The sequence below is a fragment of the Kogia breviceps genome, chromosome 1 (genome assembly GCF_026419965.1).
Source record: "Kogia breviceps isolate mKogBre1 chromosome 1, mKogBre1 haplotype 1, whole genome shotgun sequence".
Classification (NCBI taxonomy): domain Eukaryota; kingdom Metazoa; phylum Chordata; class Mammalia; order Artiodactyla; family Physeteridae; genus Kogia; species Kogia breviceps.
Genome location: NC_081310.1, coordinates 179,623,044 through 179,641,212, shown reverse-complemented (window position 1 = coordinate 179,641,212; position 18,169 = coordinate 179,623,044). Strand labels below are relative to the sequence as shown.

General features: G+C 48.9%; 1 protein-coding gene across 2 annotated transcripts in view; it reads right to left on the bottom strand.

The window, feature by feature from the left end:
- Positions 1 to 18,169, bottom strand: part of MECR (mitochondrial trans-2-enoyl-CoA reductase) — a 30,579-nt gene that overhangs the window by 9,865 nt on the left and 2,545 nt on the right. The window contains exons 1-4 of one of the 2 annotated variants that reach the window (XM_059036530.2): positions 11,420 to 11,498; positions 7,260 to 7,357; positions 6,664 to 6,795; positions 11 to 154 (exon numbers count right to left, since the gene is read on the bottom strand). In XM_059036530.2, coding sequence (XP_058892513.1) covers positions 11 to 154; positions 6,664 to 6,795; positions 7,260 to 7,305 — 322 coding nt within the window. In that variant the 5' untranslated portion in view covers positions 7,306 to 7,357; positions 11,420 to 11,498. Of the gene's footprint in view, positions 1 to 10; positions 155 to 6,663; positions 6,796 to 7,259; positions 7,358 to 11,419; positions 11,499 to 18,169 lie in introns of those variants that run through there. The other variant, XM_059036521.2, reaches the window with a different exon arrangement.

The window sequence follows — 18,169 nt, the reverse complement described above, 5'->3', positions numbered from 1 at the left end:
CGGTTCCTACCTGGCCTCAGCCGCTCAAAGTCCATCAGCATCCGGTAGGCCGTACAGGGATTGACGCCCAGGGTGGCGGCGCTCTGAAGAGGGATGTCACTGGGAACCGAGATGAGCGCTTCCTCGCTGAACACAGCCTCGGTCCGCCAGGTTCCTAAGTGGGGGGAGGCCAGGGGAGTAAGGAAGGACCCCTCCATGCCCAACTCCACTCCCCCTCCTCAGTGGACAGGCATCGAGGACAGCGGACTTCAGTTAATACTTGGAGAAAAAGGAAAATCCCAAAGCCTTTCTGAATGTCTGAGTCCTCATGATAATTACGTTAGGGAGACTGTGTTATTCCCACATCAGTTACCAGTAGATTTAGCTAGTGTCACACAGCAGGTGGCCGAGGATCTCAAACTACTGGACTCTGAGGGTGAGACAGCAACAATCATTACCGGGGCAAGAGAAGTTGAGAAAGCCCCATTTTCCCACTCGGCCCTCATTCTCCCCTAAGGCAGGGTGACTCGGGTGGTATTATGGAAAAAAGCATGAAAGCCAAAGTCAAAGGCCAAGGTGTGGGACCTGGCTTTGCTGGTCTGCTAGTCTGAGCACAGCACTGTCACTGAGATTTGGTTATTCTAATATGCAGATGACACTGGCAAGAAGAGCCTTGACTGGCCTCCCCCAAGAACTGTTGCACAGAGCAAATGAGACATGGGAAGTGAAACAATCCTGTAAACTGGAAAAAAAATGCTCACTAACCCCCAGCCCACATTCCAGTTCTAGACAAAAGAATAATAAAATGTCCAATTTAAAGTTCTCACTCAACAGGGCAGGAACTGAGGCTGTGACTTGCCCTGTCGCCCAGCTCCCCGGGCTGCCCCCTTCCGCCTGCAGATACCCATCCGGCACCGGCTGTGAGCCAGGCCCCTCCAACAACGACACAGTCCTTACGTTCACGGTGTGCTCATTCCAGTGGAGCAGAACAGGTGAGACACGAACGAGCAAGTACAAGAATTCTAAGTTATACAGAGAGAAAGAGAGAGAGAGAAAGGGAGAGGGAGGGAGAGAGAGAGGGAGAGAGAGAGAGGGGGAGGGAGGGAGGGAGGGAGAGAGGAAAGAATTACTTTAGATGGGAGTCAGGGCCAGCTTCTCTGGAGAGGTGACAGGCTAAGAGTTGAAGGATAGAGATGCGGCCTCTCAGAATCCACAAAGAACATTCCAGTGGAGGAAGAAGCACGTGCAGAGACTCTGAGGCAGGACAGACATAGGAATGGAGCAGGGAGGGGAGAGAATGGTGGGAAGAGTGGCTGGAGACATGGCTGACGTGGCACAGGCTGGACGGACGTCATACAGGCTTTCATGATCTTGACTCACAGTAACCGTGTGTTACAGTCTAACTCAGTACGTGTACATACGTAAATACATGTACACGCACGCAGATTCATAACAGAAGCCGAAGTTTCAGGGAACAATAGTTACCCTACTCTATGTGATGTACTGTTATTTTCTATTCTATTCTGACCAACTTTAACAAAAGAAAAATTCTGTTTGCAACCCACTGGATTGATTTCGCTAATGGGTCACAGCCTGCAGTCTGAAAAACATAAGGGCTCAGGGTCATGGCATAAAGAACGGATTTTATTTTAGTGAATAAGAAGCTTTAATTTTCTTTTTCTTTTTTATTTATTTATTTATTTTTTGGCCACACTGCACAGCATGTGAGATCTTAATTCCCCAACCAGGGATCGAACCTGTGCTCCCTGCAGTGGAAGCGCAATCTTTTTTTTTTTTTTTTTTTTTCCTGCGGTACACGGGCCTCTCACTGTTGTGGCCCCTTCTGTTGTGGAGCACAGGTTCCGGACGCGCAGGCTCAGCGGCCATGGCCCACGGGGCCCAGCCGCTCTGCGGCATGTGGGATCCTCACGGACCGGGGCACAGACTCGCATCCCCTGCATCGGCAGGCGGACTCTCAACCACTGCACCACCAGGGAAGGCCAGAAGTGCAGAGTCTTAACCACTGGACTGGCAGGGAAGTCCCAGGAAGCTTCTAGGAAGCGTCTAAATTTAGAGAAGTCTGAGGTGATTGGATTTATGCTTTAAGATCACTTTGTTGCTGCGTGGGAAAGACTGTGGCAGGGGAGCGGAGGGGTGGGCAGAGCGGGAACAGGGTGGCCGATCAGGGGGCCCAGATGCGAGGTGATGGTTGCCTAGGCTTTGGCAGTGGGGATGAGGAAAAGTAGATGGATTCGAGTTATGTTTTGAAGATAGAATCAACAGGATTTGATGAGCATTGGGTGACAGGTCCTCACCTGTGCAGGTGGGATCCTGTATAAAGCAGAGTCAGACAGATGCAGATTCAAGCCCTGGCTCGCCGCGCACTTGCTAAGTCACCTCAGGGACACGACCTGGAGCCTTGTTGGCTTGGTGTCTGGTGGCTGTGATGTCTAAGGGGCCCTTGGCCTACCCTTCCAAAGCTCTCAAGTGTGACTCATGACCCAGTGGCTGGGGTTCTGACAGTGCCCTGGCTCTACGTGGTCCAGTGTGGGGAGCAGGGGCCAGCCTAGACTGCTAATTGTGTTGCACGAGGGGAGAACCAAGGTGGGCTTTAGGGGCCAGGAATTGGCAATAGGAGGCAGGAGCACTCTTTATTGAAGGCTGCGTCAATCCCAGAGTAGATTTCTTGCTGAGAAAATAAGAGGTTGAAAAACTGAAGGACTGCTTTGGAGTCCAGGAGGCGCCTTGTCTGTCTCTGGGCTTCGTGCAGCCTGGTTTTCAGATCTTCAGCGTCATCTTCATAACTATCACCCTCATTCATCTTAGTCAACGTTTACTGTACTCTACTCTGTGCCAGACGCTTAGTGAATGGCTTTCTGTGCGTGAAATCAAAGGTGTTTTCTACTTCCCCTTAGTGGCAGGACAATGGAAATCCAACCCTTGACACGGATTTCTGCGGCTTGGCAGTCTCTAATCCTCTTCTTAAGAGAACCTGGGTGGGATGGGATGGGGGCAGCACCCACGTCAGCCTCCAGGGCTTTAAAGTAGAAAAACCCTTAGACTTTGGAGTTGGAGAGAACTGCTTAAAAGCCCTGACTCTGCCACTCACTAGTTGCGTTGACTTTGAATGATCACTTCACCCTTTTTGAGTTGCAGTTTTTCTAATCTATAAAATGCGGAGAATAACACTCCCACGATAGCATGAAGATTAAGTGATGACATTGTACAGACTGTCACTGTGCCTGGTACACAGTAGGTGTGCAGCATCCCTTGGTCTCCTTTTCTGATCCGAATTCCCAGGCCCGAGTTCTGAGGACTCCCATTCTGCACTCACGCGCACCTGACCCTTAACCATCTCTGTCATCTAACGCAGGGGTCCCTAACCTATGGCCCATGGGCCAAACGTGGCTCACCACCTGTTTTTGTAAATAAAGCTTCATTGGAACATAGCCCACTTTTTATGTATTATTTATGGCTATTTACATTGGCAAGGTTGAGTAGAAGTGGAATGGCCTGCAAAGCCTAAAATATTTACTAATTCGCCCTTTAAGAAAAAAGTTTGCCACAAATTCAGTGTTTGCAAAGGTCATTGTATGTATTCCCTCAGTTGAGACAGACAAGGCAACGACTATTAGCTCCATTTTAGAGATGAGGAAACTGAGGCTCAAAGTAGTTGTGATTTAAACAAGGTCATGTGGTGGTGGGGTGGTGGTGGTGGAAAGAGAGCCTGTATCTCATTCCCAGGCCAGTGCTTGCTATGCCCCATGCTGCCTCAGGGGGCTTTGAGTGTTTCCAATGAGAAAGCCAGTTCACACATTAGCTGGCTCTGTTTCCCTTGGGATTGGTTGCATGTGGGAAAAAGCTGGCTACAGGCGCAGCAACAGCTGAGTAGCTCAGTGCATGAAAAATGCCCAAGATCTGGCCAGTTGAGGACTTATCTCTTCACTGACTGCTACTCTAGTAAACGGCAGTCTTCACCAGAAGAAAGACCACGTCTGTTCACTGCTGTATGTTAGAGCCCGGCACCCGCAGATGCTCACAAAATGTTTACTGAATAAACTGAGTTAATTAGCATCCTGACAATGATAAAATCCTCATCCCCATCCTCTCCGACTGGCACCTGGTTTAAAAGAATCACCTTTCCTCCGGGGAGAAATCCCTGCTCTGGCTACCACCCCCCCCCCCACGTGCAATTACGCACACACCTGGCACGTGTCCTTCATTCTCTCCAATCTCGCCAAGCTTCTAGGCCCACCCCGTCTCTCCAGTCCTACAGCACAGCTTGCTCAGGCCCTCATCGTCTGAAGCGTGGATTGCTCAGCTACCTCCTCACTGGCATCCTGCCTCCACCCTCTGCCCTTCCAGAGCATTCTCTGCACTGCACAAATCTGATCACATCATTCCTCGTGTTCACTCTTCATCAGGTCTCCAATGACTGTGGATGCGAGCCCTCCACGACCAGGCCCCAGCCGACCCCTCCAGCCTCACCTCACTTCTCCCTACCCACCCATGACCCAGCCATATTCAGCTACCTGCAGTGCTGATGGTGCCCTGCCTTCTCCCATCACCACACCTTTGCCCGTGCCGCATTCCCTGCCTGGGAAGCCCTTCCTCCCCTGGCTGTACTTCTACTGTCTTCCAGACCCAGTTCAAGCATCACTTCTCTGAGAAGCCTTTCCTAATGCTTCCCAAGATAGGGAACTCTTGCCTTTGTGTTCATCCTGTGATTACACCACTCATGACACTGCACTGTACTACGTGCTCTTTTCCCACTCCCAGCCAAGAGCACTTTGAGGGCAGAGACTGTGTCTGACCCACGCTGTGTGCCCTTCACTCTGCACGGGGGCTGGCCCGAAGCACCAGTCAGTCTCCAGCGAATCCTTACAGATCTCAATTTGCTCACCTGGCTATGCTCTTTCACTGCCAGGGGACTTTCGGAGAGGGTGGGGCCATTCTTGGCACTTTCCTGATCTCAGAGAAGGAAAGAACTTCTAGTAGACTCCTGGTACTGTTTTCTCTTGCCTGGTACATTTTTCTCTTTAGAACTGCTCCTTCCTGACCTCTGGGGCTGTCGACCACAAGGCCTCACTCTCTATACTGCAGAGGTTGGCAAGAGACTCAACCAGGGCAATTGGAGTGGCCTAAGCCCACTCCCTAGTGATAGGTTCATGGATGGGCAAGGATCCAGACAGGGCTGGTCAGAGCCCTTCTGGGGGATGGATATGGTTGTATTGGACACATTGCGGAGGACATGCTTCTTTGTTTGCTCTCAGGGTGATGTAAACCTCAGGCTGCTGGTGGCCATCTATGAAAGGTATATATCAGAGTGGGTCTGAATCTTACCTCCACCACTTACTGGCTGGGTGACCTTGGGCAAATTACTTAATCCTTTACATTTACTGTAGTCTCATCTGCATAATGGGAATGATAACAGTATCTACATCATGTTGTGGGAATGGCTGAGTAAATATAGGTAAAGTGCTTACAACAGTGCCTGGTACAAAGGGAGTGGTCAATATTTGTTGCTATTCCTATATCACTGCGTGGGGAGATCCCATTGGAGAGCTAATGAGAATAAGAGAAAGAGGTCTCATAGCATTGGTGTTTCTGGATCCAGCTGTGCCTGAAGCCTTCCATCTCTTGCACTTCCCAGTTCCACAAAGCAATTAACTTCTTTTCTGGTAAAACAAGTTTGAGTTGACTCTCTGCAAGTTATAACCCAAAGGGTCCTCCCACTGGAGTGTAGCGGGAAAAATGGAGGAGACAAGAGTCCAAGGGGCTCTCCTTTTAGTTAGCTGTTTGCATTTGGACAAGGGCTTCTTCTTAGGTTTCAGTTCCTCATATGTCCAATGGGGTGGATGTCAGCCCTGCTTCCCTCTTGTGGCTCCTGTCAGGATCCATTTGTATAATGTTTGTGCCTCAAAAACGAGCAAGTATGAAAACACAAATCTCACCAAAGACTCTTTACCACATGCCACAGAAAACCCTAACTCTCAGCATGGCTTTCGCAGGGCCTTCCCCAGGCGGCCCCACCTGCTCTGTAACCTCCCCTTCACTTTTGCAGTCCTCTCTCACGTGCTCATCCTCTGCTGTGGCTACACTGGGTTCTCCCCCATTTCCCAAACTCACCCTTGTGTCTTTGCTCATTTTGTTTCCTCTAAATGCCACAATTTGGGGCGCATCTCTACCTACCAAAATTCATCCATCAAAGGTCCCTTCCAATGAAGCCTCCTCCATGAAGCCCTGATCCTTCCTTAAGACTGTGTCTGTCTCACACAGAGTCACCAGAATTGCCCTCTGCTTCCTGTGAACCTGCAGCACTCCCTTTATGGAGGTTGTTGGTTTGGAGATTTCTCCAATTAGATTTTAACCTCCTGGAGGGAAGGGGCTGTCTTATTTGATTCCCCACTGCACCCTACATTCCCTAGGGATGTAGGGATTCAGAGACTCATAGCTCCGATCAACATGCACCCACAGTGATGAGAGCAGGTGTATCACCTCCTGAGCAAAAGAAACAGAACTGCCGCTCTCCTGGTCCAGCTTCCATCCCCACTGGAGGTGGGTATATGGACGTAATAATAAACCCTGTGCTGCTTACTTACAGAGACAATAAACAAACGTGTACCACGTGGGTGAAATAGGATCTGAAACAACAAAAAGCTGCAGACACCTGGAGAAACTCACCCAAACCAGCATTCGCTGGAATCACCCAGTCTCCTGGTTTCACCCCGGTCACACTGCTGCCCACTGCTACGACCTGTCCAACACCTTCATTCCCTCCAACAGCAGGCAGCTTGGGAAGGAGGCCGTAATTTCCTAAGGGAGAAGAGCACAGAGCATCATCCAGTGAAGCTTGGGCAGTGAAAGAGCATGGACTTTGGAGTCAGACAGACCTCAGCCTGTTCTGGCCTCTGCCTCTGACCAGCTGTGTAACTAACCAACCTCTCTGAGCCCGAACTTCTTCATCTGTAAAGGGGGATAATACTCCTCAGCTTCATGGTTATTATGAAGATTAGATAAGATAATGTAGGAAATGAGCCCAGCATATCGCACACTTCACAAGGGTTGGTTTGCTCCCCGCTGCAATCTTCCTAACTCAAAAAGCCTCACATTGCAGGGAGGGGAGGCCAGAGAGGGCTCACACAGTCTGTAGATGGCTCATCTGGAAAACGGCTGCTGCTAATCACAGGAATTTCACACCCACACCTGGGGAGGAATGAAAACGAGGTGGTGGCTAAGCAAAAAAGCCAATTAACATAAGCCACAGAAACCAAGGTTACCTTGGATCATATTAATGTCAGATGGATTGACAGGGGCCGCCAGCATCTTCACATGGACGTCTGATCTGCCCACAGCAGCCAGCTCCAGGTTCTTCAGTCTAAGCACAAAGCCAGAGAGAGATGTTCATGTCAGCCAGGCTAGCCAGGGAGTCTTTTGCTCTAATCATCTCCCCAAAGTAGGTCAGGCAGCAAAATTTCTGAGCTGCCATTGTGTGCCCAGGAATTAGGGTTGTTAAGAGACAGGGAGCTATAAGGAATTAGTACAGGACACGGGGTAATGCTCATTAACTGCAAGTGGAAAGTCCCTAGCGACCTTTCCACTCCACCACCCACTCTAGCGCAGAAAATAGCTAAATCTCCTGCGGGCATGGGTTAGTAGTGGTTAGCGATGCTGAGAATCACCTGGTATACCAATATTATGGATTCTCAGGCCCCAGGGCTGACCTACTGAATCAGAATCTCCAGATAAGGGGCACCCCAAGTGGTGAGGGAAATAGAGATGGCCCATGGAGTTGGGAAAGAACTCCCTGGGTGACTGTGGTTCACCCCCTGGACGGATGTCCCTTCTGGATGAGGATCTGGTCTGTCAGAAAGGATGCTGGGGCTTCCCTGGTGGCGCAGTGCTTAAGAATCCGCCTGCCAACGCAGGGGACACGGGTTCGAGTCCTAGTCTGGGAAGATCCCACATGCCGCGGAGCAACTAAGCCCGTGCGCCGCAATTACTGAGCCTGTGCTCTACAGCCTGTGCGCCACAACTACTGAAGCCCGTGCGCCTAGAGCCCGTGCTCCGCAACGAGAAGCCACTGCAATGAGAAGCCCGCGCACCACAACGAAGAGTAGCCCCTGCTCACAGCAACTAGAGAAAGCCCGTGTGCAGCAATGAAGACCCAACGCAGCCCCCCCCCCCAAAAAAAGAATAAATGAAATAAATTAAAAAAAAAAAAAAAAGGATGCTGGATTGAGAGCTGCGGGCCTCAGGTGTGAAACTCCATCACAGGATGGCTGCATCACCGCAGGCAGGTTTCTTTCCTGCTCTAGGCCTTCGTTCCTCCATTTGTAAAATGGGGGTGATGCCACCATCACCCCCACTTGCACTTGAGCACTTCCAAGCGCTCTTCCCATTTCAGGCCTGTGTGATAACTCGGAGTGCCCACAGTGTGTGCGCTGTAGACATCAGGGGATTAACGTCTTTATCCACAGGAATGTTCGTTAATGGGTAAAACCTGCCCAGTGGCAATGCCCATGTGCTACTTTTTTTTTTTTTTTTTAAATAAAAGGAGACCTTCCAACCAGAAAGGACTGATCAGTGTATTAGACCAATGGATCCTCATGACTTTTAATTATCAGAGATTCCTTTTCTGTCTCTCTCCATACCTCTAAGACTTCATGTTTGCAGTGCTTTTCTTTGCCCAAATGTACTTGTTGATAATTCTCCTTATTTTTACTTACCAAAGGCACATATAAAAGCCAACCAGAGGTTCTTAGCATTAGGCAACAGTGTCACTGCACTAAGCTGATGTACTTCCACCCACTTCTTGCTAAAATCTGATCTTTTAATAATACCTGAGGCTCCACTTGGGGTAAAAGTGTGATTTCTAAGAAATGGATTGTACTAGTAGTTAATAATTGTGGTAGGCATTTGTGAGGTGTTTATTATACACCAGGTCCTGTGCTAAGGGCTTTAAACACATAATCTAACATGTAACACCCCTGTGATGAAAGTATGACTCTTCCCATTCTATCAAGCAGGAAATGAAAGCTCCTGCAGATGATGAAACTTATGCAGTGTAAGAGAATTGGTCAGGGTGGGGCTTATCCACTTTCAGAGTTGGCTCTCTTACTTACCTTGCTCTAAACCAGTACCTGAAATTAGCATGGGAATCCCTCTGACTGCCTATGAGGGCCCTTGGGTACCCAACCTGGGAATCCCTGTACTGGATTATGACCAAAGTAAGGGAGGCCATGCTTTACCATGATTGAGAAACAGCTGCAAAAAATCAAAATAAAAACACTCTCTACAGAAAATGGTTAACTAGGAAGGAGCTGATGACCAGGGCAGAGAGAATACAGAAAGGGGTTTTTTTTTCCCCCTTTTAGGTTAAGTATTAAGGAACATATGTATTTATACATAGCTGGAGGAGGGAGAGTCCTCGTAATAATAATAACTACTGTTTGAGTATGTACCCGTCAGGCACGCAGCTGAGCGCTTTCTGTGTGAGCTTTCATATTATTCTGATTTTACAGCCGAGGAACAAAGGCGCAATAAATAACTTGTTTCAGGCCACCAAAAGTCGTAAATGGCTGATATGGTTTGAACCTGGCAGTCTGACTCTAGTTAAGCCGGCTGGTGAAGGGCTGACCCCACACCACGCAGAGGGCTGCAAGAGAAGCCTGGAGTGGTGGGCAGCCTTGACCCTTGCCGGGCCTGCTTGGGGAGCTGGGGGGCAGGGGGAGGGCTCCACAGCCTCCCCACCAGGATAAGCAGGGAGGCATCAGCCCAGACGGCACTGTTTTTCTGTGAACACACGTGTAAGTCTGCACTCCAGAGAAAAATCCTGCCCAGAGCAAATGGATTGTGGACTAGCTGCCCCTTTATATTATCTGTACCGCTTCTCTCTCGCAGGTTGACAGATAATCAGAGTTTTTCTGTAAGCTGACAGAATCCACGTACTCAAGCTACTTAAAGACATTTTCTCCTGCACATTTTCTACACGCTCTTCCCTCAGCCCAGAATTCCTTTTCCACAGCTTCTCTGCAAAGTGAGAAACTGAACTCACCCTTTAGGACCTGGCTGAAATTTTACTTCCCCTAAAGCATCTTTTGACCCTCTTCTTGGCCCTGAAAAAAATCACTTGCTCCACCCTCAGGGCTCCTATTACACAGATGGGGTGACTATGCCATTTAAGACCATCTAGTTTATGAAGTCTTTTCATACATTTTCTTCAACTGATCACAAAGCATAAATTCACATTCCTTTTCCAACTCCTGGGGCTGGATGGCCTCCAGAGTTCAGGCCCGTGTGTTATCTGCACCTCTCCCTGGGGGATGGGCAGCATTCCCATCAGACACATTGTTCCTGAAGCAAAAAGTAGGAATATTCACACTAAGTGGGTTGAACAGTGACCATATAAAAACTTCACTCCAGATTAGGTTTTGCCTCCAAATGAGTTATGAAAAACAAAACTGCTAGTTTTCAGAGCTTTCTGGATTTTGGAGTGCAGATATGAATTCGGATCTGAATCCAGGTCTTTCAGACTCAGTTCAGGGTACTTTTTACTTATCACTGAGTTTTAAAGTCAGAATGTGTGTTGTCTCCCTACTAGGCTGTAAGCTTACGGAGGGCAGAGAACTTTTAGTCTTAACTCAGTGTTCAGCACAGCATCTGGGACCACAACAGTGCTGGAGAATGCTTCTTAAAGAAATTATCCCATTTTCCCCTTTAGTGAGAAAATGTGGTGCAAAAGTGACAGTCAGGGAGTCAGGGGAGGGGCTCACACCCCAAGGACTTAGCTACTGAGGCTGGTACTTGCTCTCCCTGGTCCTGGGCTGTATAGGAAAATACCCCTGAACGATGGGTGCAAATAAAAACGGAGATTGGGCTTCCCTGGTGGCGCAGTGGTTGAGAGCCCGCCTGCCGATGCAGGGGACGTGGGTTCGTGCCCCGGTCGGGGAAGATCCCACATGCCGCGGAGCAGCTGGGCCCGTGAGCCATGGCTGCTGAGCCTGTGCGTCCGGAGCCTGTGCTCCGTAACGGGAGAGGCCACAGCAGTGAGAGGCCCGCGTACCGCAAAACAAACAAACAAACAAACAAAACACCCCACACACAGAAAAACGGAGATTGTCCTTAAGGGAGTTCAATCTAAGCAAAAACCCATGGCTCTTTTCCTCACAGGAGAGTGCAGATCAAATTTGCAGTACGTTTGTAATTCTTAAAAATCTAGGTGACCATGGTCAGGATAAGAATACAGGTAGATCTCAGTTCATAGATGAAGGGTAGAAACATGGATTTGGAGTGAAACAGGCAGTCCTGGGTGTGAATCCTACCTTGGTCATTGACCAGCTAGCTGAACCTCACAGTACTCATCTGCGGAATGGGAGAACACTAGAAGTCAGCTCATGGATTAGGTGAGTTAATGGACATAAAGCACTTGCTAGAGTACCTGATACACAGTAGATGCTGAAGAAATGGCAGCTGTTGTCAGAGGTGGGAATATCCAAGGAAACCTTTGAAACAGCTGGCTATACCTCTGAAAAAAATCAATGAATCACTCAAAGGAAGACAGCAACTTTTTGGAAAATTCAAGCAAACTTAATTAAACAAATATGTATCAACAGTCCTACTAAGTGCCAGGGACTGTGCCGAGGGCTTTAAAGATGAAAAAAATAGTATCTCCTGCCCAGGAGATTGATGGCGTGGTGACTCACATGTGGGAAACACTGGGAGGGCGCTTGTAGTGCTAAAGCCAACTGTGTGACCAGCTGGAGGGAGAGCAAAGGATTACCAAAGGGACTTCGGAAGGTGTAATATCTTAGCTGAAGCTTGAAGGATAAACAGGAGTTTATGGGGTGGACTGAGAGAAAGAAAGGATTTCCTGCCAGAGGGAATGGTAAAGAATCTGACCTGATGGTAGGCCAGGCACAGGTGCAGTCTAGATTGGAGTTATGGGAATGGAGAGCAGGATCTGATAACCTGGAATCTCTTAAATAAAAAGTGGCATTGATATCACTGGGTGACTGACTCCATGGGGGTGGCTGGGGAGTCTTTGATGGCTCCCAGGCTTGGGCAACTGGATGTTGAGCTAGGAGGAAAGAAGAGTGGCTTGGAGCGGGGAGGAAGGTGTTACATCTGAAGCCTGAAGCAGGTGGCCTGTAGTACGGAATGGAACAGAGGGTGCTCTGCACTGCACACACAGAAGTGAGTCAGCTGCGGGTAGGTGGAGTCTAGGATAGTAGATAAACTTATTCTGGGTGATCTGGCTGGATAATTAAATGATAACTACTGTTAACAGCTTAACAAGCTCCGGACACTGTGCTTCGCGTTCATATACAAGACGCTGTTGAGTCCTCAAAATGTCTGGAGGGTGTTATCACCCCAATTTTCAGATGGGAACTGAAGCTCAGAGAAGTTAAGTAACTTGCCCAAGGTTAAACTCTTAGTAAGTGGCAAGACTTGATCTTAAGCTTGACTTCAAAGCTCAGACTGTCGAACACTAATCCGGCATCCCCTACACTGTGTGTGTGGAATCTCTGTCCGGGGAGATATTAATAGGTATTCCCTGGGGTCCAATACTTTTGGGAAGCCCTGCCTACTAAACTCCCTTTATAAGATTCAAACTGCACATTAGAGTCATAAAGGCTCTGAGAAGTCCTCCAGTAAAGAAACCCACGTGGCTTTGTGTAATCCAGAGTTTCCAGAGCTAACTCAGCTGAGAACGCTACCTTCACAGCACACCGAGTACCCCAAACAGCAGTTTGAAAAGTGCTGCACTGGGCTGTGACCTGCTTCCAGTTCTCTGGTCTTCTGGGAGCCTAGCTGCTCTGCACCAGTTGAAATTCACAGAAGTGGGAGGGGAGGGGAGTGGGGCAGGAGACAGAAAGTTGAAGCTGCAGACAGAGGTGGGTGAGGGCGGGGACAGGCCTGACACAGGCTGCTTGCCCAGGGGAAGGTGTGTTGGTCCAGCTGCGTCTCACCAGGGAGACCAGCCCCAGCCTGCCCCACGGAATGCCATCAATACCAGACACTGCTGTTCCTGCAGACAGTTCTAACAGCGTCGCCAAGGATACCATTCTGCCGAGACAGGAAGGAAAACCGGGTAGAGTCTGAATTCCAGGAGTTGGACCTCGGGTGTAATGATAGCAATTTCTTCCTTGTTTTTTTTTTTTTTTTGCTTTTCTCACCAAAGGAACTGGTGGCTGTGTTATGGAGTGCAAAGGAGGCACCCAAACACAGCCTGGCTGGATCTCAAGTCACTTTCCCAAGACTGTTCAGGCCCTTCCCCTGTGAGTAGTGGCGCCACGCGACTCGGAGGGATGCCTCTGCCTTCATTCGACAGATCCCACACTGGATAAGGTCACAATGGCTCCTTTGAGGCAAAGGCTGTACACCTGTGATGCCATATGAACTACAAGGGAGACAAAAGCAGGCCGAAGAAAGAGCCTTTTGAGAGGGGGGAAAAAGAGGCCAGTACTCTGGGGCCTGGCTCAGTTATAGTGGCTGTGTAAGGCGGGCATCAGCCAGCTCTGCTAAGATATCTTTCCTGCCTTCCGCATTTAATTAGCAACCATTTGTACTTATCTTGCATCTTCCACTCAATCACCTCAAAGTGGTCACTTGCCATTTTGCGCAGGAAGAGTTGTCATGGGCCACAGAGACTTTCTCCTCTGCTCATTACAGAGAGCCAAGAACGTGCGTTCCATCACAGGGCAATGGGGGAAGGTAACTGATGTCTTACGTGGCTCTTCCGGGTCTGTCTGCAGTCCCCATGGTCACCAACAAGCCGCCTTCTATGATTTAGTGAAGTGCTGGGCATTTGAACACTGTTCTGGCATTTGATTAATCATTAATAAGCAGGGCACAACTGGGCAACTGTGGAGGAATGAAGTTCTCCAGCTCGCTCCCCGGCAGGGGATGCTGGTGGCCACAGCTGGTGGGGTTCTCATGGAGTCCTGGGCTCTTCGCCTTTCCCGGGCAAAGCTCACGGGTTCTGTGTTTCTCCGTGGTGCGCGGACACGCCCGCTTTCCTCCCTGCGCCTCTTCCGGGTTCTCTGCTTCCAAGTCCTCTTGCCTTCCCACCATTCAGGACTTTTTGTTCTGTAGCACAATCGCTTTGAATGCAAGGGAATCAGAGACAGACGACAACTTCGGGAAGTTTCTACCCAGGGTTGGCAAAGAAACCCTCCCCTACCCTCTCAATCTCCTACTTCCCTCAGCTAAGATTACCAGAAAGGTTGCAAGCCCCGTAATATTCTACATCTGCTAACATCAGGAAACTTGCTTGAAGGGAGCTGCAGAGAGTCTGTTGCTTAGTCAGCTGAGGCCTAACTCTCCTTGCTGCCTCAGAGTGCAAGACTGGGCCATAGCAGGGGGCAGAGGCCCTGCCTGCAGCTGCTTTTCTCTTTGATGGGTAGGACGATGACCATGCAGCCCCTGCCTGGTGGGCCTCTGATTGTGTAACTAACCAATGGCAAAGGGGGCCCTTGGTGAAATCTTGTGCCCAGGACCCCTTATTTCAAGTCACATCTTTGCTCCCTGGAGCAAACACTGGCGGGCAGGCAGTCCAACGCCTGCTTCAGCTTCACAGACTTGTCGGAGCTGGACAATTGCTGGATCAGAGGACTCAAGCCTCAGAACCATTTCCACGGCTGCAGGATAATGTTGAGAAGGACGCTGAGGCCTCATCTTGTCTTGGCAGGAAAAAGTGTTGATTGGGGAGAATGAGGCAAAGAGGTGCGTAGGTTTTGAGGTACATAGAAGAGGGAGCTGTGAAGATTTGTCACTGGCACAGAAGACAGAGAGGGGGGAGGGCACGCATTCCCATGTTTACCGCTGCTGACCTTGGTCAGTCCCTTTCTTTTATCAAAAAATAAATGAAAAGAGTGGAAATAGCACAGGGAACTATATTCAGTATCCTGTAATAAACTATAATGAAAAAGAATATGAAAAAGAATATGTATATATAACTGAATCACTTTGCTGTATACCAGAAACTAACACAACACTGTAAATCAACTATACTTCAATAACCCCCCCCCCCCCCCAAAACAAAACAATAACAAAAACTGAAAAGAATGGAGACGGGAGTGATGTCCTCGTTCTACAAGCCAGGCCAGTGCTCTTGCAGGTGGTCCCCAATGACACCCCTTGAGCCACAGATTAGCCTCATGTTATCTTTGCTTTTCCTTCTCTAAAATGAAGACCCTTCCCAAGCCATCCAGGGTGGGAAAGACCTGGAATCACACCAGCGTGTTTGCAGGAGCGGCTAGGAGAGGGCCGGATGGTAAGAACTTCCTCCCAGACACTCTGCACGTTGTGAAACCCCCGTCTACAGTGCAATCCCTCAGAGGTGTGCCGCCAAGTTTCACCCTCAGAGGCAAGAATGAGGAAAAGAGGGTAGAAGGGCTGGGCCGCAAACCCGGCCGCGTCATGTGAAGTCCAGAGGGAAGGTAATGTAACGGTGTCACAGGATGCGAAATCCAGCTTGAGTCTGAATCCTGTGACCTCAGGCTCGTCCCTTCTGAGCCTGTTTCCACAGATTCCTCCCTCAAAGATCACATATGAGGGCGCCCAACAAATATTCCTTAGTCAGACACACCACATTTTCTCTTCCCTCTGGGCTTCTGCCCATGCAGGTTCTTCTACTTTCCCTCCTTGTATATGGCTCACCTGATCTTCTGGGGGACTCAACTTAGACCTCATGTCTTCAGAGAAAGCATTCTGACTACCCCCGAGGGGGTAGGGTTGGGTGCTCATCTTCTGGGTGTCCACAGACTCTAAACATACATATCATAGCATTTACCCCCAGGACCATCTCCTGGACTAGAGTGTGAGCTCCTTGAGGGAAAAGGCCACAGAGTATCAATCTCTGCACCTTCAGCACCTAGCGTTTAGTAGGCCCTCGAAGAATAAATGCTGGTTCACATGGCAGGTGCACAATGAGTTCTGTCCTCTCCTCCTTCATTCATGACCACAGAAAATAGCTCCAGGAGACAAAGCAAACAAATCCCAGTTCTTAGGGTGCCAAACCAGAATGCTAATTTTTTTTTTTTCAAAGTACTCTAATTCTGGTTTAAAAACCAAGTCACTTGCACAGAGTTTTGGTTTTAAACACTGACATCAACTGTAAAAAGAAGAAATCCCCTGAGAGTAAACAGTGCCCTACAGTGAGACCTCACCACCTATACAGCCTGGGTCCCCACCACGTGCTCCCCCAAATTCCATCTGGCTGAGACAGAAGGGGTATTTGTCCAAAGGTTTCACAGCTTCATTTCATTCTGTGCTAGCAGCAGGCAGGTGAGAAAGCCATGATGACTAGGATGCTGTTTTATGAAAGCGTCAGGATCCTGAAAAGGGGATGAGACAGAGGATAGCATTCCTACCATCTTCCCTGGGGGTGGGGAGGGGGCTGCGCTTCCTATGAAGAGCAGAGACTTGGGGTCACCTGAATGACCTATAATTTCACCTTCTCTTCTGACCTATTTTCTTTCCAGTTTTATACTCCATCTCATGCTCAAAAAACATTTGAGATGACTGTCATTGTTTCTTCAGGCCTATGTCTATATCATGGACCTTTAGTAAAGAAGGGACATCCTAGTTGTACGATCTTGGGTGAGTGACTTTCAAGTGTCTTCAGCCTCAGTTCTCTTATCTGTAAAATGGTGATAGCAATGTGCAAACTGGGTTACTGTGATTTTTATTTATTTTTTAAATTTAATTTTTTAAAATAAATTTATTTATTCTATTTATTTATTTTTGGCTGCGTTGGGTCTTCGTTGCTGTGCGCGGGCTTTCTCTAGTTGCGGTGAGCGGGGTTACTCTTCGTTGTAGTGTGCGAGCTTCTCTTGTTACAGAGCACACGCTCTAGGTGCATGGGCTTCAGTAGTTGTGGCTCACGGGCTTAGTTGCTCCGTGGCATGCGGGATCTTCCCGGATCAGGGCTTGAACCCGTGTCCTCTGCACTGGCAGGCGGATTCTTAACCACTGCGCTACCAGGGAAGCCCCTGCTGTGATTTTTAAAATCCGTAATATACGTGGAGAATTTAGCCCAATGCCTACCGCATGGTAGGTACACAATAAATGAGAGGTGTTTTTACCATAAGATCCAGAGAACACCAAGTTCTAAAATGGGACTTCCAGGAACAAAAGGAAAGAGGACATTGGAGTTTCTGGGAATTATGTGATAGAGAATCCAGAACTCTGCATGAGGGGTGATGGTCATGGGGACCTCTGAAACTTCTGGAATGTTTGTAATTCTCCCATCTTTGTAATTTTCTCCTGCAGTCTTGCTTCATTTAGGTCAGCAGTTCAATTCTTTATATGAAAAAGGCCCAAGTGCTTATTTAGGGGATTCATTTTGGGCATAAAAGAAAGAAACTCCAAGAGACCAAAGGAAAAGGCCTTAGTAGAGAACAGCTGGAATGTTTGGGGCCAAGAGGAATGAAGAGAGGGACATTCAGAATGTTGACACAAGAACAGGAGGTCCCTGGAGGCCTCACTCTGAGGAGTTCTGCAACCTCTGAGAACTGAGCAGACTCTCCCTCCTTCCCTCCCTGCTGTTCCCAGAGCTACACCCACAGTGCAAGTATTGCAAACCACAGCAGGTCGGGGAATACTCTGCTCGGACTCTGCTCAGACACCATGACCCCACCTGGTGTAACCTGACACATCCAGTCACCAGGATGTTTAAAGGACATCTGATTCTTTCTGTGACAGCGTGGTTACCCTAAACCACCTAAGACATGACTACAAAGAAGAGAATCCCAGCCTCTGGCCTCAGTCCATACACGAACAAGTCAGGTCACCTGAATCTGGGTCAGGAGGGAAAGCTGCCCTTCGTGGGCAGAGAGAATTACGGCGTGCCTGACAATCCGTATCCACAGGGCAATGGTTTTCAACCCTGGCCTAGGCATCAGAGTTACTTGGAAAGCTTTAAAAACTCAGATGTTTAGGGCTGTTCTAGACCTGCTAAGTACCTCGGGAGTGGCACCTGGGAATACATAGTTTCCATAAGTGCCACAGGTGACTGAGATGTGAGGCCAAGCTTGAATACAATGCTTCGTGGAAGTATCATGTCCTGAACTTCCTGGAAATTATCAGGGTTCCACACAAGGAGACAAGCTGTCTTTTTTTCCTAAGTGGCATCTGCAACCAGACGGTCTGTTCTAGCTTCCCTGACTCTCCAAGGGGGGAATCA